We start from the raw sequence: 25057 nt of genomic DNA on the forward strand, positions 1-25057 counted from the left end.
ATGTACCGTCCTAAAAGCTTAAAATTTATAAAGCAATAAACAGTTATGTAATTCACGATCAGTTTAGTTTAGTGCACTTTTATGCACGTATATCCAAATGCCCCTACGTTACTATCGTGTAGCAGCTGTAACGTATTTAATTAAGTTTGAATTTTCACTAAATGAACAACACCAAATGAAGGAATGTTGCGCACGATATTCGTCCTCTCTCTTCGAATGACAATATCACAATGTGACGCCACTTGGCTGCCTCTTTTGACAAGGCTAAATCGTTGTTTTCGCTCGTTGTTAGGATTCTGTTTAGTTAATGTGTTAATATTAGATATTAGTGGCTACAAAACTGCCTTAGCCATCCTCGTTATTTTACGGCATAGAATGATTTCTTTTAAATTTTCTATATGTTTCGTACTTATGTCTATGCATGACCCTCGAACCCTAGACACTAACTCTCCAGTGGACACTCGAATCAACGTCCACTTGCCGTGCAGGAGACCTCTGGAACCCAAGATCCCTCGCGCTCCAGGCAACGCCCCACACCAACGACCCCACGCTCTCCTCACCCTCTGAACCTATGGCCCCTCACTCTCCAAGCTGACATGAACCAACTACGCCTTGATCTCCAGGCGACCCCTCGAACCCACGACGTCTCGCTCTCCAGGCACAACCATTCGAACACTCCACCCCTAGCTCTCCAAACGACCCCTCGAACCCATGACCACTCCTTACCGAGGCTACCCTTCGAACACAAGACCACTAGCTCTCTAGCGATCATTGAATCCATGGATCCTGGTTTTCTAGAAACGACCCTTCGAATAAACAACACCTTACCTTCCAGACGATCCCTTTATCATAAGACTCTCGCTATCCAGGCTGACACTCGAACCATCTACCCCTCGATATCAATGCTACTTCTAGAACCCACGACCGCTAGCTCTCCAGACAATCCCTCTTACCCATGAATCTTGTTCTGAAGGCAAGCCCACGACTCATCCACTCCTAGGCGACTCCTCGAACCAACGTTCTTTGCATTTCAGGTGACATTTTGAACCCCAAAACCCTTGCTCTTCAGGCGCATTCTTGATCCCAAGACCCCTCGCTCACAAGCAACCCTCCAAACCCACGATCCTTCGCTCATCATGCGATACATTGAAGCCAGACGACCCAACGTACTCACAACCTTTCACTCCCTAGAAGACCCCTCGAATCCACAACCCTTCGCTCTCCCGGCGGATTCTTTAAGACGCTATATGTTGCGTTATCAATAACGTCAAAACTGTCTAACTCAACCATAATACAATGTGTATGAACCCTTGTGTAGGTGTTTTAGAATTCTTACAGAAGCTTAGTTTTTCGAAACGAAGTTTAAAGTATAAGATGTAGGTAAATGGTAAAACATCGGCAATAGCTGAAACTTATATCGAAATTATTCAACTGCTGTGTAACCTGATATTTTTTGAATATATAAAGACGTTAAAAAGAATTTATGAGGAAAACGATACCTAAAACCGCAGTCAGTTTTTCTGCTTTAAATGTAAAGCGAATACATGTATTTAAGTTTATACTTCTTAACCTGTCTTCTGTGTATCCATCAGATTGCTAGTACACAATTGATCCCTTGTCATCTAATTCAGACCTTATAGAAAGAGCCGCTACCAAACATAACCTACTGACACCTTATCAGATTGTTAAAGAAATGGTTGCATATGTTTTGGTTTAATTAATAATGTTCAACACGAATGTTAACAAGAGAATTGCGGAATGAACTCAAACGCGCGTCCGTTCGTGTTTTTTTTTCTGTCGAACAAGAGATACAACTTAATATTTTTAAGCCAGACTTGTGTGGTAATGCCATAGATGTGAGTATTGTTCAAGACAACATGAATACAAAGTTTTTTGTTTAGTCAACCACTTATCTGAAAGTGAGGCGGTTGAGTCAAGCGACTATCTTATATTGAGGAGTGTATTTTAAACATCAAGAACATTGATTCAAACATCTGACATTATAGAGATTAAGACAAATCTATCTGACATTTAGGAAGTTAAGTTAATACTCTATCTGACGTTGTAAAGGTTTAGTATATCATATATTTGACTTTTTGGAGGTTTGGTCGAAGAGTTTAAGTCAGGCTTCTTTATAAAAAATGATGATGTTAAGTCGAGCTTCTTTACGATTTTTAGGAGGTTTGGTCAAGTTTCTCTCTGGCATTGAGGGTTGATTCAGGTTTCAATCCGACCATGAGGAGTACAAGTCAAACTTCTTTCTGACTTTTTTTCAGTGTTTACCTTTATTATCCCCGTACATACGGTATGCGTGGTTCGGGGCACACCACAGGAACATACCTTACAAACAGTTTTATATGATATTATCTATTACTTCTATCTGACTTTAATGAGGCTGAGTGAATCATATATCTCACATTTATGTAGTTGAGACAAACTCTTATCTAACATAAAGAAGGCTCATCAAGCTTATAACTGTATACTATGATGAGGTTTGGGGATCAGATCAGGATTTTCTCCGACATTGAATATTATATCTGGACATTATTATGGTTAAGCTTTCATATGAATTAGGAGGTCCAGTCAACTATGTATCTTACACTGAATCGAGCTTTAATTGGACACTGAGGAGGTTTAGTCAAGCTTCAATCTGATATAAATAATGGAGGTATAGTCAAACTGCTAACTGACGTAATGGGATCTAATTTTTCAGTCAAATATATATATTACATTGTGGAGGTTAAGTCAATTTTTTATCTGACATTGAAGATGATGAATCAGGCTTCTATCAGAAATTAAGGAGAATAAGTCAAACTCTTATCTGGCATTGATGTTGTTTAGTCAATCAAATATCTTACATTGACGCGGTTGGGTGAATCACCTGTTTGAAGTTGACGAGGTTTAGTCAATCACCTACTAGTGTATGATATTGTGGAGGTTTATTCTATCACCTACAAATGTATGATATTGTGGATGTTTATTCCATCACCTACTAGTGTATGATATTGTGGAAGTTGGGTCAATGACCAAGAAGTGTATGATATTGTGGATGTTTAGTCAATCATCTACTAGTGTATGATATTGTGGAGGTCTAGTCAACCACCTACTGGTGTATGGTATTGTGGAGGTTGAGTCAATCATCTACTAGTGTATGCTATTGTGGAGGTTTAGTCAACCACCTACTAGTGTATGGTATTGTTGAGGTTGGGTCAATCACCTACTAGTGTATGATATTGTGGAGGTTTGGTCAATCGCCTACTAGTGTATTACATTTTGGAGGTTTAGTCAATCACCTACTAGTGTATTACATTTTGGAGGTTTAGTCAATCACCTACTAGTGTATAACATTGTGGAGGTTTAGTCGATCACCTACTAGTGTATGATATTGTGGAAATTAGGTCAATCACCTACTAGTGTATGATATTGTGGAGGTTTAGTCAATCATCTACTAGTGTATGATATTGTGGAGGTTTAGTCGATCACCTACTAGTGTATGATATTGTGGAGGTTTAATCAATCATCTACTAGTGTATGATATTGTGGAGGTTTAGTCAATCACCTACTAGTGTATGATATTGTGGAGGTTTAGTCGATCACCTACTAGTGTATGATATTGTGGAAGTAAGGTCAATCACCTACTAGTGTATGATATTGTGGAGGTTTAGTCAATCATCTACTAGTGTATGCTATTTTGGAGGTCTAGTCAACCACCTACTGGTGTATGGTATTGTGGAGGTTGGGCCAATCATTTACTAGTGTATGATATTGTGGAGGTTTAGTCAACCACCTACTGGTGTATGGTATTGTTGAGGTTTAGTCAATCACCTACAAATGTATGATATTGTGGAGGTTTAGTCAATCACCTACTAGTGTATGATATTGTGGAGGTATAGTCGATCACCTACTAGTGTATTACATTTTGGAGGTTTAGTTAATCACCTACTAGTGTATGACGTTGTGGAGGTTTAGTCAATCACCTCCATGTGTATGGTATTGTTGAGGATAAGTCAATCACCTACTTGTGTATGATATTGTTGAGGTATAGTCAATCACCTACTAGTGTATGATATTGTTGAGGTTGGGTCAATCACCTACTAGTGTATGATATTGTTGAGGTTGGGTCAATCACCTACTAGTGCATTACATTTTGGAGGTTTAGTCAATCACCTTCTAATGTATGATATTGTGAATGTTTAGCCAATCACCTACTAGTGTATTACATTTTGGAGGTTGGGTCAATCACCTACTAGTGCATTACATTTTGGAGGTTTAGTCAATCACCTTCTAATGTATGATATTGTTGAGGTTTAGCCAATCACCTCCATGTGTATGGTATTGTTGAGGTTGGGTCAATCACCTACTAGTGTATGATATTGTGGAGGTTTAGTCAATCACCTACTAGTTTATTACATTTTGGAGGTTTGGTCAATCACCTACTAGTGTATGATATAAAGGTGGTTTAGTCAATCACCTACTAGTGTATTACATTTTTCAGGTTTATTCAATCACCTACTAGTGTATGATATTGTAGAGGTATAGTCAATCACCTACTAGTTTATGATATTGTTGAGGTTGGGTCAATCACCTACTAGTGTATTACATTTTTGAGATTTAGTCAATCACCTTCTAATGTAAGATATTGTGGAGGTTGGGTCAATCACCTACTAGTGTATGATATTGTGGAGGTATAGTCAATCACTTACTAGTGTATTACATTTTGGAGGTATAGTCAATCACCTACTTGTGTATGACATTGTGGACATTGTCAATTGTAACCCCGCCATCCCCGCCCAAGGTCCGGGAGTATACCGTGGAAAGCCAGGGAAGGGTTTTTTTTCTTCCAGGTGACCCCGCAGTGCCGGGTGAATGTGGTGGGTTTGTCTTTGGGCCGAAAATAGCGGGGAATGTGCTTTACCTAGGGTTCTTTGGGTGCGAGGGGATTTTACCAGCAGTTCGATTTTACCCGGGCTTGACTACCTCCGGGTAGGCGTATCTTTATTGCAAAAAAGTGATATTATCTTACTAACCAGGTCAAAGCATACTCCGAAAACACAAACATACTTTAACAGACCGCCATTTTGTTCCGCATCTAACATTTTTCTCACTTAAGATTCCGCAAAAATAGATTACGTTTGACCAACTGATATCGTGCATTCGGTTTTTACATTGCTTGTTTATTGTCTATAAAATGTTGAGCTTTGCTTTACCAGTGTGTGAATACCACGTGCAAATTACGTCATAAATGCTACGTTGGACGGCACCATTTTGCTTCGAATTTACAAAGATATTTAAACATAGATAACATTTATTCACCATAACTAGACTTTGATTGGTTGATAAGTTTCATCAAACCCTTCGACAAACCTGTTTCAAAAATAATGTTTTGACAGTGCTCCGTCTGATGGTCGCAATACTCGCAACAAAAATCTAGAAAATGACCGAATTGTGAAGAAATAGTGAAGTTATCTTTGTATGAAGTCCTCATTTGAAGGGAAATGTAATCTACCGATGTAGCATTTATGACGTAATTTATCACGTCGTATACACAAACCGTATGTACGCTCGCAAGCATTTTTTAAAGACAGCGGTTACTCATGATCGCTCATGATAAAACATATATCTAACAACACAGCAGAATAAACATTAATAATTAAGAATTAAATGGCTGTTTTTAATTCATATTAATTAGCAGCAGTGAATGTAATGTATTTACAATTTTATCAACAACGGGATTTCAACACATGTACATGTTAGTGAATTGTCTGGCATAAAACTACAGGTCATTGTTATTACGTAATCATATCGGGTTAAAATAATATTGCACTTTTCCCTGGCCTATTTCTCCATGTCATTTATGTTTATTATATATACCTCATTTGCCATATATTATGGTATGAGAGAATAAACGTTGTTTGACTTGACTCGACTTGACTCCAACAAACAATCATAATTTGGTTTTGAATTGGTATGAGAATCAATAATTTAAAACAATTTCAAATCAACGCAAAATTGTAAATCTGTTCACAGGTGTAAACCAATCGCTCATGTTTTTTTAGAAATACATCTCGTCGCCTTCTCGACTTTTCAGTCAGACTAAAACGTGGCCTGGTCGTTCCATTTTAGATCATGACGTCACTGGAAGAAATGACATCACTGGGAGTTTACTGCTTTGTCACATTTCTAACATGCATTGACAGTTCAAGAAGCTTTCAGAAACTCAAATGGTGACCTAGACGACTTCGGTGTCGTCTACTTGTCGTCTGATTGCCGTTCTCCCCCGTCCAGGATTAAGACTTCACCTGGAAGCGACGTAGATCGACCGAGTGGTTCTCATGCAACATGGGTTTCTAGCTGATTGGATAACACAGATCATGAAATGATGGAAATAAAATGTATATACATTTAAAGTATGAGAGGCTTTGTGGAACTATATGTATATACACATCGAATTTAAACAAAAACGTCAGTGCCTCATACTCCAAAACAAAACAAAACTAATGCATACCAAGTTTATTTATGACTGTTGATTTTATAAAGAAATAAAATAGTATACTTATTGGCATATATACCTATTGTTCTACTTTTAATATATCCGTTTGCACCATGATGCTTTGTCTAAATAATATGAAAAGGCACTGCCTTAGACGGGCTTTATCAACTATAGAAACTGCTATTGCAGTACATTTTTTCTTAGGTAAACAAGTGTAAAAGGCAAAATTGTTTTTATATGCCATACTATGACTATGACTACGACCAATTAGATCATTTAGGTGCATCAAAAGTAAGGTTAAGACAATGCAAAGCAAATCTATTATTTTAATGTTTGAGAAAACTCATAATTTCAAACACAATAAATATTCTAATTTACCTAATACTGAATATCATACAAGCAGTTACAGTACAAAATTATGATTCCTGCTTTAAAGATAACAGGTAAACAAAACAGATTGAGTTAACTTAAAATTAATGATCACAGTTATCTGACAATCAACCTGCACTGAACTATTTTAATATGTAAAACAGCATTGTGTATATTTCAATTTTTAAAGGTTCTGCAAATAACCCAGCAAAAATGGTTTGACCCCCTTAGAAGTTTGAAATGAATATGAATTCCCTGTAGTTTACATTGTAAGCACTATTTCATCATTGAATATAACAATGTATGCAGAAAGTATGAACATATTTAATTATTTAAAGTACTTTAAACTGAATTATAAACATTCAACAACAATACATCTATTACATTGAAAACAACAACAAGCACAATGTGCACAATCTATTATAGATTATTCAATAAAACATTACTTATTGATATATATATATATATATATATATATATATATATATATATATATATATATATATATATATATATATATATATATATATATATATATATATATATATATAGTTTTAACAGATGAACGTATTGTCCGTGTTGAATAAAGCTTCCCTTTTAAACAACCCTTTTACTAAGTTCATACTGTCTCCTGAAGTTGTTTTGTTCTTCTATTTGCTTTGTCTGTATAACTGTACACAGCTTGGTTATTTTCTCATCCAGGAAAAACATTTGTTACATACCCAGACCAAAAAAACTATCTTTTTAAAGTTTTTATCAAACGAACTTTTCACAAAACTTTGGTGCCAAGCATTTGAAGAAAGGATTTCAGGAGTGTCGTTGAATTTATTTGGTGTCCAGTGTATTACATCGTTGTAAAACAACCTGAAATTCAATGAGCTTTGATGATTCATGTTCAAGAACTTAGGTTCGTGAGCTTTTTTTGATAGACTGCGTAAGACATTACTTAATGTGATTTGGTTCATGGATGTGTTTAACTATCAAGACATTACTTAATGACATTTGGTTCATTAAATAGTTTTAATGAATTGTTGATGGACATTTCATAATTCAAAGCACAAGTTAATACTCATAAACTTTTGATAAACTACTTTCTGAACATGTTTATGAACAGTGAATGACAGTTCAGAAACTATTCGTTAGCTCATAGACCGAATCTCGACAGATCGAGCATGCAGTTTAGGATTTACACTGGTAGCACATGTTATAAAAATATATATCTTTATAGTGAAAGGCTCTGTAATATGATTAAATTAATCTAAACATTATCGAAAATGCTGTTGCTTAATCGTTTTTAATTTAGTTGAACAAGTATTTATTTTAAATAATATTAAACATGAACATTGCATCAGATACATCACGAAACATTCTATAATTCAAATATGATAAACACTACTTTATAATAGTAATGAACATTCCACAAATTAATTGAAAATTGATCAAGAATTCTATTCTTAACAGTGAACTTTTTCTTTAATTTTCATATAAATAGATTGTTATTTCATTTACATAATCAATACTACGTGTCTGTCAAATACTTTAATATGATCACGAATCTCAACTCTTGAGGCCTGAGCATTCAAATTAAAGACCTGTACAAAATAATTAAATCTAAATTCTTGAACTTAAAATATTCAATTTACATAAGTGAAGACCATTTAGACAATTTCAATAATAAATTTAGTTTGTCTTTTCTTGAACATAGGTCGAGGATAACTCAACAACGTAGGTTCAGAAAAGTTAGATAGGTTTGCCAGTGGCCAATGAAATGACAAGTTTATTTGTACACATGGCACCTTTATGTAGGCCAATGACAACCGAAGATCTTTTTCATTTTTTCTGTTCAATGATTTAAGTTGATCGATTCTTACGAATGCACCAACATATAGTTCTATAGAATGCATTTCAGTCATTTTAGTTTCTACTAAGGCTTACTCGGACTCTATAACCATTTTCCAGTCCAAATGCGTTCATACCCAGATAAAGACATCAATAACGCAAGTCATTCCTTAAATAGGATAATATACTGCTGTATATCATATATTAACCAAACGGAATGAACAAATATTTCACTTTCAGGCGTTTTTTTCAGAACTAATTTATTGCTGAAAGGAACACATTTTGAGTACCCTTAACCAAATAAACTTAACAAGAGCTATCACTTTGGAGTATTATTAGGGTGTTATTCACATGTTTGGTTTTCACTGTGTCAAGGTCATTGATTGTTTACTGAAGTTTACAAGGACATACATGAAATATCTCAATGACAGATGAAAACCATTTTAAGAAAAATGATTCTTTTTAACTTTTGAATAACAAATGTATTGATTTGATTTTTGTTGACATTGAAGTTTTCAAAGACTCATTTGAAAAATGGCCATCAAAACACCGACCTCGTTCAACAATATCATAACTTTATATATAGAGTTCCTTCAAGAGATCACAATGTCTAAGTAAGGAAGATATAAAGACACATGATACCACTTAAATGGCCTTTTTGTAATACGCTAAACACTTTAAAAAGAACATTAAATTTTAATATTGTTTGATTAATGTCCCTTTAAGATAAGACCATCAGGAAGTGAAGTTGAAGACTACAATAAAAACCACATGTACAAGCCAAATAGGAAAAAAACATATAACTTATAATACGATATAAATCACAAGCCAGGGACATGACAAATAATACAACCATAGCTAATACTACAATATGAGCCACAAGCCAGGGACAAGACACATACTAAAGCCAAAGCTTTTATTTCAATATAAACCGCATGGGCAAGTGAAATAGTAAAAATACATTGCTAATAATACAATATAAACCACAAGCAAAATAGTAAAAAATAAAATACGTCCCAGTTTTGAGGACAATCTTTTGGCCTTACAACCAACACTGACTGACCACTCATGCATCAACACATATTTACAAACCAATTTTTGGTTATCGCAGAGACAAGCCAAATAGTAAAAACATGTCCCTTTTTAGAGGGCAAATCTAAGGCCTAACAACCCTGATCATCAAAACATATGTACTAACAAATGTTTGGGTAACGCAGTGACAGGCCAAATAGACAAATTTGTCCCTTTTCAGAAGACAATACTAAGGCCTAACATCCCTGACAATCAAAACATATGCATTAACAAATGTTTGGGAAACGCATTGGAACCGTCAGCAAGACAATCCAAATACTAAAAACATGTCCCTTTTTAGAGGGCGATACTAAGGCCTAACATCCCTGACAATCAACACATATGTATTAACGAATGTTTGGGTAACGCTTTGGAACCGTCAGCGAAATAGGAGTTAACTTGGGTGTATAACTATCACCAAATACTAGAAACATTCCTTTCGAATGTGCAACACTCGTTAAGCCCCTTCCATCAGCTTTTAAAATTGTAATTTAATTTAAAAAAATACGTAATACTTAATTATCCTAATTGAGCAGACGACAAATAGCCACACCATGGACGAAGTGTATAGAAACCATTAAATAATCAGATACCGGTTACATTCTGAGAAGATTTCGATACTGAATGCCATTTTCTTAATTGTTACATTGAGTTAGTGTACATTAAAGATTAAGAACATTTGGCTTTCAAGGTGACGGAACGAAAGGTCGACAGACAGACAGGGTGATTACTTCAGCACAACCGCAATCTTTGTGAGGATCAATTAAGTATCTACAGTTACCAATCTGCTCTCTCATGTTTTGTTTATAATGTTATTATTAACAGGAAGAAAAAACAAAACAAGTTCATTTCGTTAAACAAGAGCAATTAACCGAAATAGCCTTGCCTTAACCAATAAATAATGTGCTATAGCAGTTTTAAACACGTAGTACTTTATATCAAGATAAACAAGGAAGACATGTGTATTAACATAGCTTGTTTTACGACAGCTAAATGACCGTAAGCAGGAATATTAAGTACAAGCACCAACGTTATAAAGGTTATATCTGAACGGCTTTGATTAAATTAAAATGTTTTCTTTATAAAAAGTTACATACAGTAAAGAATTGATTATAACCTATGTTTATTGAAGGAAATATTTCGGAAATAAAACGTGCGATAATGAACTATTTTCAAGTCAATTTGATCAACTTTAGATAAACATGCATCCTGATCGTGATATATTGCAATTAAACGATTGCGATACTTAAGAATGTATTTAAGTGTTTATGTGTTGCTTTTGTAATTATCCACGTACTGATCCTGGAAATTCAGAACAATCCGGGTCATGCAAGATTCTTATGAATATTGTATTTATATCTTATTTAAAAAAGGATATTTCATAATTCGTTATCAAAGCAAAGACGTTGGCCTTAAGCTAAAGTCGGGCAAAAAAGTTTAATACAATAATAGTTCAGAAACGAGATATATAACATTCTTGCAACATTTAAGATAATTTTATGATCATGATACTTTCGCTTATCTATTCGAATGTTTTATCGTCGTAGATGATTATATTGTTTTATATTATATTTCTTTTTTAGATTTACATCGTGACCACAAACTCCATCGAGAGGGATAATAGATAAATGGATATTGACGAGAACAGTTTGTGTGTTAGAAACATATAAAAACATAAACTAAGGTTGATACTTCATTGCAGCCCGGATAGTACCCTTTTTCACGTTAAACGAATATCCTTTTCCTGTCAAAATGGATGGAATAGACAGCATCGCTTCAAACAACATCAGTAAACAAATCAAAGGTGGTGATGACGATTATTTTGGACGCCATGGGTTTATCACGACACAGCCTGCAGTGGCAATTCCGTGTATAATCATTATTTCTGTTGCTTCATTGCTCGGGACGTTTGGCAATCTGCTCATCCTCTACGTCATAGCAACAAAATCGAGTTTGCGTAACAAAATGGAGTCAACGTTCATTGTCAATTTGGCCATATCCGACCTGTACGTCACTCTGATCGCCGATCCAATGAGTATTATTGGTAAGGCTTTATACATGTTTATATTGGTAATATACTTGATAAGTTTTATTGTAAATGGTTGAGAACGAATAATACTGTGACGATTTTTTCGTTAATGTGCGTATCAAATATGTGATATCACCGTGTGGAAGCGCTTCACAAAAGACATGTGGTGTATACATGTTGAGCATTTTGTATTGCTCTTTCGCGTAGAAATAACATCAGTTTAAGTTATACATTCGTAAAATATAAAGACTAACCAGCCCCCGGTGATAACTACGATAACACAGACTTGATCCACTATGTAATGAATACAATAAGATAACAATCATCATCAGATGGCGCATACAATCATATAGCTATGATAATCCATGCTCGATACGGATGTGTATGGAAACCAGTTCAGCTTACGGGAATTTGCGTGATTGAGATATTAGCCTAAGCGGCAGATACGATTATTAATGAAATAAGTTTTGATCTTGGTAGTAGAGCAAATCATTGAAAGACATGAGAGTGTTTCCCAGCTCCCCTTGCATATAAAATGTTCCTGTAAAAGCCCATTTCGGAAATGGTCGGTAATTTTCAGAAGGAAAGTCACATGACGAGTAATCATGTAATTAAGCTAGCTTATGAAATTCTGGAGTATAACTTTGCAATGCCACGAGGAAGGAAGAAGTTATTAAAAAAGGTTATTCACGCAAATTCACGTGTAGTCTTTTAAACACCATTGACTTTAATTAACTTCTTTTAGCAAACATTTCTGAAACCTTTTTTTTACTTTAGAAAGCGCCTATTGTATACATAACATCAGCAACAATTCAATTAACGGCGTCATTATTAATATTTTCTTTAAAAATGACATAAGATGCTGCCAAAAAGCGTGTGTAACATTATTGAAAATTGAATGGATTCAGGCTAGGACTTACAAGTTTGTTCAAATGAGTATCAGTCAGTTGTTTATTTTTCCATGAAGAAAGTAGACCAACTGCAGTTGCGTATTGTGTAACAAAATTGTTGCTTGAAATATGTGAGTTAGCCCTTTTTGAACGCTTTGAATATCTTTTTACTTGCATTTAGCGAAGTTTGCAACATTTCACCGCCTGTTTTGTTCTTGCATATCCAATCCTACCCTCTTTTGAGACCCATACTAAAAAAAACCTTGAAAACCGAGTACTTCAAAGGGGGATTTCACCTAGTACCATCTTTAAACAAAATAAAGACGCAGAGAAATGAGACACAGTCGTAATCGATAATTCATGGGATGGAAACACTTAAAGTCAACTTCTTATCTGACATGTTAAATTTGCACTGGAAAATGAAACATACTTTAAAGTTCAAATCATTGTATACTATATATATATATAACAGTCTTATCTTATAATAAGCAAAAACAAAAGTAGTTATGTAATTTTGAGCGTGAATGTCTTCATGAAGCCCATACTTATTTGACTTATACGTATTTAGAACATTCTTTTAGCCGGACAATAGAGATTTGCTCTCATTTCTAAAGATGGTGAAGGATGACTGCGTGTATATTAGATGCACATCCTTACTTAACCATATATGCTATTCAAAGCGTGAAATTGTTACAAATAAGTTACTTATTTTGCTGGCTCCGCTTATTCGCTTGAGCTACCGAATAGTTCTTAATTATCTTTTGCGTATGCATACCTTATACTAATTCGGTCATTATGGGTTTGGTTTTGTAACACAGTTTTGGAAATAATGGTTAGTGAAAAGCTCTCATGTCCAGCTGAACAATGCTCGAAACATCCATTGTACATGTACCGAAATATCCATCAACATTCTCTTCAAATGTGCCGTAGTATCCATCAACATCCTGTTTACATATGCCGTAATATCACGTGTTATGAACACCGTGTTTTTAAAGTGTTGTGCGTAGTGTGTTCCCGTTTAAACAAATTTCAAACAATAATTTTAACATCACAAAAAATAAACTAGATATTATAAAGTATGGGGTTAGTAGGCGATCTGATATGGGATATACGTGGCAACGGAAACCGTAATGGATGAGAGCGAAGCTTATACCCGAATATGGTTCCCTCTTCCCTGAATATCTCATATCGGGTCACCTACTTGCCTCAGAACGTATTTATCACGTCGACAACCTGCTTACATTGATCCAGAAGCCAACACTGTATGAGACATGTTTCATTCATTAGTCGGAAAATAGACGCCATTTGGATATATGTACATGTATTAAAACTTGTGACCCGGTATAGCAAAATATGGGGTATTCCTGCATACATGGATCTCTTGCGTTGCGTTATTCATGTTGAAGGCGTGATATATGGTTATATGTTTTGATGTAGCTATCACGTTACACATACAGTTTACATATCATTTCCTTTTCCTGCAATTTCATAACTTTCATTTGTTGCTCAAAAAGTTCTTGTTCATGGCGTCTTTTCATTTTTAACGAGTCCATTTCATAAGCATGCTTTTCAAGTAGGAGTTTAACTTTGACATCATGTTCATGCTTCTCCAGGATACCTATTTCGGCACTTGGGTTGAATACATGGAAGGGTGTTTCTATAACCTTGGCAGGTTGAGATTTTACATGTAAATCACTGACAAAAGAATGGCCGGAAGAAGCAGAAGTTTGGCTCAAAAACTCAGATGGATGGTTAATGATTCCCAAGTTGCTTGAACCGATTGACGTTCCGACATGTCCGTTATCGCTGAATTCCTCATGTTTTGCTTCAGGAACTACCTAAAATAATATTGATAGCTTTACTTTGATAAACTCTTTCCAAAGTGTTATCTAATAAATTTGAATGACTTCGTTTCCTGCATGCCTTAAAACATTGTTATTTGCAAAGTAGACATGGCTTCATTTTCTGAAGAAACTGATATTTCAACTTGATGCTTAACTGATTTAAGAGTATGCGCCCTCTGTTGCATGTATTCAACACATATTTCAAATATACTCATAAATAAATTCGCATTTGACTTTAACGTATTGCTGTGCAATAACGCTAGAAAATGGTTTTCTGAACTAAAATCAGTTATCTGGGTCTAAAAACTGTTTTTCTTTGAGAAATGTGTTGTTTATCTTCTCCCTACCGTACCTAACTATTAAAACTTCTATTACTAATATTTACAGTACATGATTCTATTTTTCTAAAACAACGATCTTTTATTTCCGTCATCTTGCAGTTTTTTTTTTATAACAATTATCGTGCATTTTTAGTTTAAGAATATGAATTAAAAAAATGGTTGATAAAGGATGATATTAACATGTAATAGTCTATTTCATAGCTCACTTATTCGTGTAAGTACGTCTTAATTTGGACCTGTATGTGAAAATAATAAGTATAATACGTACTGTGTTATCCTGGTGAACATTGGTATCGTCGTTGTAGTCGTTTGAAAAGCTGCATGGCTCAGTCTTAACAATCGAACATACTTGTTCAGAGTAATATCCGATTTGGTTGACGTTATTTGCGTGCCTATCCGTCTCCGAGTGCTTTCCACGAATCGCCGCGACGTCGCTTTTTGCTCGCGTCTTTAAATTCTTCCAAAGTACTTTCAACTGTTGAGTGCTCCTTGGGTGGACTTCTTTCCTTAAAATCAGAAAAAAAACAAGTGTATAAATTCCGATTTTCTTTATTAAGCTGTATGTGTGGACTTCATTGAAATGAAATTTCACAAATAACTACTAATAATTTACATGTATTACAAACAATAAATTAATGAATTATAAAAATACATAGCACTCGTTAAACAATGATGAAAATACAGTACCTGCAATTGTACTCCGTCGTTAAATTTGTCCACACCTTTTCTTTTTCAAGTATTTCATTCGTGCTATTAGCCTTTCTGAATATAACCTTCTCATTCTTTTTAATTAATGCTAGGAAGAATTCTTTTTCAAACGCCGAGAACACAACTGTTCCTTTCAGACGTGGCATTGTGAGTAAACTATGTAGATATATATCACTCCAACTGAACCAACGACTATTGATTGAACGTTGAATGATGTATGCGAATATAATCCTAGCGAAAGGCTGGGAGATCCTTTTAAATCCGATCTCCAATAAACTGCTTATACGATAAGGCTCAACTCAACTCAAATATAATCGGCTTACTCACTGGCTGGCGTGATAGTTATTTGACCTCGCTTCGAGTGAATGGCCGTTTAATCGATAACAAGAGAAATAATAATTGTATTTCAAACGCTGGTAAATTGAAAGAGAACTCGATTTATGAATACTTCAATCATTTCAATCTTAATCCTGCATAACATTTAGCTTTGAACGAATTTGAGAGTCTACGAGATGCATGCAGTTTACTTCTAGGTTTCGCGTAACGCGTTCCACTGTCTTGCTTACCTAATACCAAATTTACTTAAAACCAAATTAAATATTGCATATCAAAAAGAAAGGTTTCGGCACAATTTTCTACACATGAGAACATCTTTAAAGATAGTTTATTTACCAACATACTTCGTAGTTGATATGGTTAACTTCGAATGCCATTGGTAAATGACCGCACACTTATTATTTTAGATATCAATACTGGTGTTATTAATGACGTCGTAGCACCTTGCGGTTCATGCAATATCGACGATAAGTTTACCCGATACAACATACTAGGAAATGTCATTTTTAGGCTTATGTCGCTTTTATAAAATTCATACGATTACGTTTGCCTATATCCGACCTCAATTGGCATATTGATTTTATATTTCAGCAAAAATTGAAGGAGAAGATTTCTTCAAAACGGTACCGGGACTATGTGAGACCGTTGCGAGCCTTTGCACGATATCATGCGTGGCATCGCTAATGACGATTGCTATGATGAGTATGAACAGGTATTTCTTCATCTGCGCAAACGACATATACAGGAAAATATTTACTAGGAAACGCTGTGTCGCCATATGCGTCTCCGTGTACTTTGTTGGTACTACTTTAGTCATTTTAAATACAGCAGGCGTCGGCGACCATGGCTTCGATAAAAAAAGTCTAGAGTGCATCTGGGACCGAATGGCAACGTACCCATTTACAGTCGTGTTTTCGATCGTTCTGGTATGGATTCCTTCGGTTATCATTGGAGCCTTTTACTTAAAAATATATCTGTTCGTGAGGACACATAGACTTAGGATAAAAGAGAATAGAAAACATTTTGGTGGAAATCAAACGCCGTTGAAAAGTTATCACCTTGCGAAGACATTGTTTGTCATCTACATTGTTTTTATCACATGTTGGGCGCCATATGCGCTGCTTATGGTGGCGGACTCCAAAGACACCTTTGCATACGAAGTGCATGTGTACATCACAATGTTTGCGCATCTGCATCCTTCTCTCAACTGGATGATTTACTACCTTACGAACAAACATTTTGCGAATGCATACAAAGAAGTATTTGCAAGTTGCTGTTTGAGTGAACGTCGCGCCTTGCCGGTGAGTGTCACTTCTGACGACTCAAATAAAACTGGAACAATGACGCTGTCAACTTTGAAAGCTACGAAAACAAAGCTGGAACATAGTCAGACATTCTCGAGTTCTTGTGATGAAGTAGAGATGACTTTGAGATAGGAATGGTATCAAGATGGATTTGAACTTAACAATTGATGAAAAAACAGTGTAGTTATTGTTTGAGTTGGGAAGTTTTGTCATAATAACACTTATTCAATTAGTTGTATGCCTTTTCCCTATTATCAGTTGTTTTTTATAATATCAAGAAGCAATGCTTTTCATTTCTTTTAATATAGTATGTTATATTTACTGCACCCCCTACACGATTTATTTAAATTATAGACCAGCACAAAGCGCGTATGGGTAAAGTCACTGTATCCTACAATGTTGTCAAGAAGTGTGTAAAATAACTAGCGTGCGTAAAAATCAACGACATTATAACCTATTTGTACCTTATAGATTACACGGTTAAGCTCTGTTCCGATACAGACTATTTCATGTACAAATAAAAGAAAGAGAGCACGTTTAAACGTAGTTTAATGTTTACTTAACTGTTTTGTATGATTATGCCAATCATAATTCAAATTATTGTGTTCGGAATAGTGTGATTCAAAGAAATGTCAGGTTAAGGTTGTGAAAATAATTATGCAATCAGCTTTTTCATGTTCCTGCTAACTGTCTGCTTTCAACCAGCACTGTGCTTTCAGGATGCTTGTCCATTTATAGTGTCGTTGAATTAAATGCTAAGTGTCCACTTTGCAATACCTTTAGCATACAAGATATGGACCAATATAGAAACTGTATAGATTAGCACTAGTGGATCCAGGGTGGAGGGTGCACACCTGGCTCACCCAACCCCTAAATTCATCAAGTTTACTTTTCAATATATGAGAAAAAAGTATTAAAATACACCACCATCGAACCATTTCCGACTAGCAATTGTAAAAATGTTCCTGGTGATTACCCCCACCCTCTCCAACACTTTAAACCAAATAGATTTCGGTTCTGAGGGAAGGGTGTAAGTCAAAAGCTAACGCTCCTTAGTTACGACCCCATAAACGGTATAACCTTGATTCGCCCCTGATTACAGTCAGGATTTGTTTTCTTTTGAGTATCCCTTCATATAAGTTGATTCATTGAAATCAAGGACGTTCAGTCTTCACAGTTTTTGTTTTTGTTACTTATCATTTTTCCTTATATTCAGGTTTGTAAATTCCCAACTCGTTATTAAAATCGAACAACATGTGGCGTTATCCTTCCAACTTTGATTACAGGAACATAAAACTGAACTAAAGTTGACAAGCTAGCGTTCAATAAGTAGCGTGCGAATGAATCACAGCAATATGGAAGATAAATGGGGTATCAATGTAATATAGTTATATATTGCATCGAGTCAGAAACCAACGGCTATATTTTTCCCTGGTGGGGGCACTTAAAGAAGACATAAACAATGCCTTTAAACGTCATTGTTAGCTTAATTAAGATCCGTATGAAAGAACAGAGATCAGTGGATTGCGATTTCAGTATCAGTAATAATAAAATAATCTTTAAGATAAGAACGTTAAGTAATTAAGGAAGTTGTTCAACACAATAAATAAGTCTCTTCAGAAAAAGCCCCGTACACACCTACCTTAAAATTGCAGTGAAACAATATATCATGAACATTATTATCATGATTCTGTCTTTGGGTTGTTGCTTCACTCATGGATATAACTAGCAGATGGAAATACTATAACTCTCTCGAAAGCGACATAAACTTGAAGAAAATAATGATTGACGAAAACAAACTTTTATACTTTAATAAACACAACGATTTTACCAACCAAACAGCAGACCAATATTTTAAATGCGTTTTAGACAAAGCTCATAAAAGGTTTGATTTAAACAAACATTACCCAACTATTCATGATACAAACATCTTTAAAGAGAATAAAAATGTGTAATAAAGAGTCACTTGTCGAGTGTTTTATTGATTAGCTCTTGAGTGAAACTAACCATTTTGTTGATTTCCCAAACTTGGTTCAACTCGCATAATCATTAACCAAAATTAATCGAAAGTATGGCACAAAGATCATTTCAATTATCAACGTATTTTCGTTAGTTGCTGCATATTTGCGTGAGTTACCATGACATTGGTGCTTAGTAAATATTGAATGATACATCCGAAACGTTTTAAATGTTTATCTCTGTTTCGGGCTACCTAGCGTTTAATGAAACCAAAACCATGTCTGTCAATCATTAAGATATCTCCTCAAGGCTCATGGATGGACGCTTTCTTTATTTATGCGTCTATAATTTTAGTTACCCATCAATATAGAACGCAAGAAATACTTAAGTTTGGCAGGGAAATTCGGCTTGGGTCTAAAAAAGCTATCATGGCCTGGGAAGGCTTCTCAAAAATCGATTATGAATAAGTCATCAGCAGATTTAGCGAGAACCATACCCTAGAAATGCAATAATTTTAATTTCAGACAGTGCACTTGATATCATTGCAACCACTTGCATAAGTGCTCTACTTATAACTCAGTTTAGCAGCTAGTGTCGAGTGACTCTTGTGCCGAGTGACTCTTGTGTAGACACACAAATGCTTGTGTAATATTAGTCAAGTATTAACACTCGTTAACACAAGAATTAAATATGAAATTAGATGATACGACGAAACCATATTACCATGCATAGTTATCTGCGTATTAAAGCATATAGTGTTAACTTGATGATAGTTTACTCGTATTTTACAAAAAAATAATAATGAAAAGTTACCTTATGATATATAGTCCAGTTTGTTATATACATCCATCATTTAGTGTTATCCAAGAAAGAGCTTATTCGCAATTAAGCACAAAACATTAAACTCTTCTTTGGTTAAGTAATAACATACCACACTGTAAATGATATTGTATATCTCGTATCATTCTCGTTGTAAATTATTATGTAATCAACCCCACACTGTATCACTATCAACTTACAATAGTTGATAATGATACAGTGTGGGGTTATATATATATACATTACAAATATAATGAGAAAATGTATCGGATGTAAAGCTTGACTAAATCGGAATGTGGATATCAATTCTAACTCCAGTTTAATACAGACATATATATATATATACTACAGATATTAAGGTGACCATATATATATTAATCTAGGCATTATGGGGACCGTTGGATTAAGGCGACAAAAATTGGTCTCCTTAATATTTTCAGTCCAGATTTGATGTATCGAATGTCAATAAAAATGTCCATTGACAGTAAGTTGATAAGCTTGAATGTTAATTTACGAGATCATTTCATTGTTTTAAATATTATTCTCTTTTAATATTAAAAAAATATTCTTAAACTTTTGTGTTAGTATATTTGTGTATCCATAAAAATAGCTATTAAGGCGACCAGGGAAAAAATCATAATTTTGGTCAAAAATAGCTATATACTAAGCGTTTTTTATTTGTTTTACTTTATTTAAAGCTTATTGTATATTATCCCGAAGTTTCATTCCATAAAAAACAGAAATGAGGAAATTCGATATTTCGTGTACCATCAGCATCCAAATTTTCAAGTATACAGAAATTTAACTTTCCGGAATATAACGGAAATTTTCGGGTATCTCCGTGGTACCATCTCCGTGCAATTATTCAGTATGGCGTTCATCTCTTACAGAAAGAGAATGGTAACTTGGTAAGTGTTTAAAATACATATTCAACGTTTTTTCGTTTATTTTTATGACTTTTGTACAGTTGTATAAATCGTCCACCCTTTGGATGAAAAGCAAATGATTTATCCGGATTTTGTTCATCCGAAACTAAATCACTAGTATCAACATCCGGTGTAATTTTTGCTTGTATTTTGGAGAAACTCGATTGATTTCTAGCAAACTTGGTTTACCACTACTGTACATCGTCGCTTATTATTATTTGGTATGTTCCAATCTAAAAAATGAATTGCTCCCATAACATCTCAGATTTTAATAAATAAGAGACGAAAGGATACAAATGCCTTACATTTTGTTTGTCAATGTCATGTCATTAGTCAGTCTCATCACCTTTGAATAGCAGAACAGAACGAACACTATCACCAATTCGTATTGTGGCTTTTTGCATGTGTCTTAAATTCTCATATTTGATAATAAATGCAACAATAAAATATTTCCCTTATTCTGCCACAGTTATGCACCAGTCAATTGTAACAATGGCGCCCAGGTCTTGTTTATACCGGGGATAGCAGGGGAAATGGGCCATGTTTTTACCTTCCAGGTGGACCGGCAGTGCTGAGTGAATGCGGTGTTATTGTTTTTGCGCTGATAACAGGGAATGGGCCTAACCTAGGATGTCCCCAGGGGCATTTGACGGGGATCTGGTCATTTCGTAACCTTACCATTTCGTAACTGCTGATCTTGGTTATTTCGTAACCATTCTGTTAGTCAATTCGTAACCGTCAAGTAATCAATTGACCTTTCGACAGCGGCTTCTAAGCCACGCCCCCTGATATCAAGGGAGCGAACTCTGTCTATGTCCGTCAAACAAACGAGGAAGTAATGGCGTCTCGCGTCGTTTCGCTTTCCGATATTCCTGACAAATTATCATAAATGTGACATTACAATGCGAAAAAAATAGAAGTCAAAGGAATTTGTAACTGGCTGCTACATCGGAAGGCTCGATATATCTTTAGAAAATGACGATATCTAACATTTACGGGGTGAAATCTATCCAAGTCAGAGGAAATCGGATAGCCGCCATGTTGTCAACATTGACATCGATACAAAGGAAAAGCGTGTGTGTGACGCATACTGTAAATGCAAACAAGGGTAAGTTTAACTTTTAATAACACCGGTCCTTCTTACAATACAGTATTGTTGAAACAAAGATTAAATCATCGCACAATATGAGTAAATCATAAATGGCCTGAATGGGGAACCCGGAAGTGACATTAAATAACAGTTACTTGCCAGCTATACAGTATAACCTTGTATTCTATAGTATGAGCAGAAATGGTTTATTGGGGTTATGCATAAAAAGTTTCAGTTCTAAGCGATTGAACACTCCCCCTTATGAATAATAATGTAATAGTTGACAATCGTGGGTGATACCAATCTGTAACTTTTGCATTGCTCAAACATTCACATGCTTTGATTTTTGTTCTTACAGAAATTGTGGAACATGTTCACACACTCTGGCTGTAAAAGTAGACCTGGGAGGAAAAGTGCCCCCGGTGTGGGGCTCGAACTCACAACCACCAGAACACTAGCCTGGCGCTCTAACCAACTAAGCTGACTGGGCAGCTGGTTCTAACCCACACACACTACCCTCCCCCCATTTACCGGTTAAGGCTGGTGGAGGGTCTCCTGCTATTTACCGTTGACACCATTAAAGTATTCTGATTGATGGAGATAAGGAAGTCCACTTATTATTGTCTTCAACAAGCCTACCGCCACAGGGGACCTAGCATAAGACCGGAAACCGCCCCCCCCCCCACCCACCCACCCACACACACACACACATGATATTTGCCAGTCCAGGCAATGTCAACCGCAAGAGAAAACCAGTGATGACAAGTTTTACAAATAAACGGTAGGACCTATTTTAAAGCTTTTTATAACATTTAGTTTTTACTTTGCTGTACAAAAGTAATGGACTATTTGTCCAGAGAAAAACAACAACCACAAAACATTAGCTAGTATCTTGTCAATATTTCATTATGATATACATGTAGAAAGCAAACATCAAAGGCAGTAGCATTTACAGCTAGTATTAAAATATTTAACAATACATGTAACTGATTTATTTTAATATTGGCATCTTTTATTTATTTCAGGAAAGTGTGGTCTTTTGAAGAGAGTTCTTGAAGTTGTTCAGCATGTTGTTTTGATGGATTCTTGGAAGGATGTACCTCTATGATGTTAGCTTCAGTTCTGGAGTATAACACCAGTTGTTGCATATTTAATATCAGATTTATTAAATACATTGTTGTTTTGCAAACATTACTTAAACTTTGATATTTCTTTGATGTTTTTGTATGATATTGTAGGTGAATATCTCTTTATTGCAATTCGCCTTATTCCAGAAGTCCATAATGCTTTGCGACAAAGGTGACTTCCGGTTTATTTCCGCATTCAATTTCCTAATTATCGATACGAGTGAAAGGAAGAGCATAATTGGCAAACTAGATCGATAGGTGAGTGAAACATGTTAGGAACATCAGGTTATACATTCTTCTATAAATATCTACCGTTTTTTGTAAATGTCAATGAAGTTTTCGACGTTTATACCCAACTTCAGTACACATTTAAGTGGGTGGGGTAAAATAACAAATATAATGGTAAAGACTTTCATAGTAGTTCTCAAAGACTTCAAATACATATTGGTTGTTATAAAGTATGCATTCAATTGTGGTTGGTTGAGTTGTTATTAAATTAAATGAATGATATGTTGCAATTAGTGTGAAATTGTTAAAATCTCCAACTTCAAAACAGTCGAGTAAATGAAGCTTAAATGTGATTAAGAAGGGCATTTAAATACTGACTGCTGTGCTGTATGTAAACAAATATGCAGGTCTTAAAATAACAGTTTATTAATATTGTACTAGTAAATTGTAACTATTTAAATATCTGACTGATATTAAAAGCTGCACTCTCACAGATTAAACATTTTGACAACTGTTGTTTTTTTTTGTCTTCGACTGCCAATTTATGCAAACGTGCAAGAAAACCAGTGATATAAGACTGCTGAAAAAACATTGGATCGCAGATTTTCATTTTTAAGTAAATAAAATAATTTTTAATGCATTTTTCTTAAACCGTTAGTAACGCTTTTAAAATTAGCCATAAAATAATAATTTTTAAATGGAGATATGAAAATCGGTGATCTGATTTTTTTTGTCAGCAGGCTTATATCACTGGTTTGCAGATATTTACGCAGAAATTGCCTCTTTCCAAGACAACAAATAAAAAAAGTTGTCAAAACGGTATATCTGTGAGAGTGCAGCTTTAACAGTTAAGAGTCTTTTATATTTTTATTTTTTCTGGCTAAGTTGGATGATGATAAAACTATTTATTTTATTTCAGAGATGTCCATTCTGGATGTTTGATTCCGCCAAGTTGATGCTCAACAGGAGTAGGCAGTTGATACCATTGATCTGATAGCACCTGCTATATCAGTGGTTTTACAAGATATTTTTGTGCAAAACACAAGAGACGGAATTGGTTCAAGAACAGAGATAAAATAAATGAAGTGTGTCAATATGAATGAAAACTTTCCTTGACTGCAAGGACTAAAGAAAATGCACACAAGTGACATCAATTTAAATGTTTGGTACAAAAAGTAGACATTTAGAACTTAAAATTATGACACAGGATGTGAAACAACACTTTATAGCTGATAACAGTCGAACAAGAGATTTTTCAAAAAGAAGCAAGATGTGTTTTTTTAACCCTTGGCAAATGAACCTTTAAAGGGATTATTGCATACCAAGGACAATTTATTGTTATTGAATTATATCATGTTTAATGTTATTATTAAATTGTAAAAAATACCGTTGTTATTAATATGATTGTCTATGATCTTTTTATTCCAATGACTGTGTAAACTCCCATGGTTAATATTAAAAAGACATAAAATCGAGTTAACGTTTGTGGGCAATAACTAGCCAGCCGGTTAACTTAATTTGTAGGAGCACCGTGCTTTTTCCGGCAGCCCTTGGTTCAAGCTTTTTCCTATCATGTTACTTTAGTATTGTTATAGTCAATAAGCCTAGGTGTCGTTAGCGCAATACTGTAGGCCGAATATTTTCTTGGCCCAAATTCAAACAGCCTTGAGATTTAAATGAAACTTGG

The 25057-nt window shown here is 35.0% G+C and overlaps 2 protein-coding genes and 1 long non-coding RNA gene across 7 annotated transcripts; 2 read left to right on the forward strand and 1 right to left on the reverse strand.

The window, feature by feature from the left end:
• Nucleotides 1-10720: 10720 nt before the first annotated feature.
• On the forward strand, nucleotides 10721-17543 carry LOC128210983 (melatonin receptor type 1B-B-like). Of its 5 annotated transcripts, none has more exons than XM_052915348.1 (3): nucleotides 10721-10768; nucleotides 11353-11813; nucleotides 16509-17543. In XM_052915348.1, exons 2-3 carry the CDS (start codon nucleotides 11522-11524, stop codon nucleotides 17351-17353), a joined length of 1137 nt encoding a protein of 378 aa, XP_052771308.1. In that variant the 5' UTR covers nucleotides 10721-10768; nucleotides 11353-11521; the 3' UTR covers nucleotides 17354-17543. The 5 variants fall into 5 exon arrangements, with proteins under 5 accessions (XP_052771308.1, XP_052771304.1, XP_052771307.1 ...); XM_052915344.1 differs by having other exon boundaries at nucleotides 10735-10808; XM_052915347.1 differs by lacking the exon at nucleotides 10721-10768 and adding an exon at nucleotides 11046-11093.
• LOC128210984 (uncharacterized) lies at nucleotides 12530-15731 on the reverse strand. The gene is made up of 3 exons (XM_052915349.1): nucleotides 15561-15731; nucleotides 15142-15379; nucleotides 12530-14526 (listed from the first exon to the last, which is right to left on the reverse strand). Exons 1-3 carry the CDS (start codon nucleotides 15725-15727, stop codon nucleotides 14134-14136), a joined length of 798 nt encoding a protein of 265 aa, XP_052771309.1. The 5' UTR covers nucleotides 15728-15731; the 3' UTR covers nucleotides 12530-14133.
• Nucleotides 17544-23422: 5879 nt separating the features above from the next.
• Nucleotides 23423-24771, forward strand: LOC128212154 (uncharacterized). The gene is made up of 2 exons (XR_008257397.1): nucleotides 23423-23600; nucleotides 24290-24771. It is a non-coding gene; the product is annotated as an uncharacterized LOC128212154 (long non-coding RNA).
• The last annotated feature ends 286 nt before the right edge of the window (nucleotides 24772-25057 follow it).

Source organism: Mya arenaria, chromosome 12 (assembly GCF_026914265.1).
Source record: "Mya arenaria isolate MELC-2E11 chromosome 12, ASM2691426v1".
NCBI lineage: Eukaryota > Metazoa > Mollusca > Bivalvia > Myida > Myidae > Mya > Mya arenaria.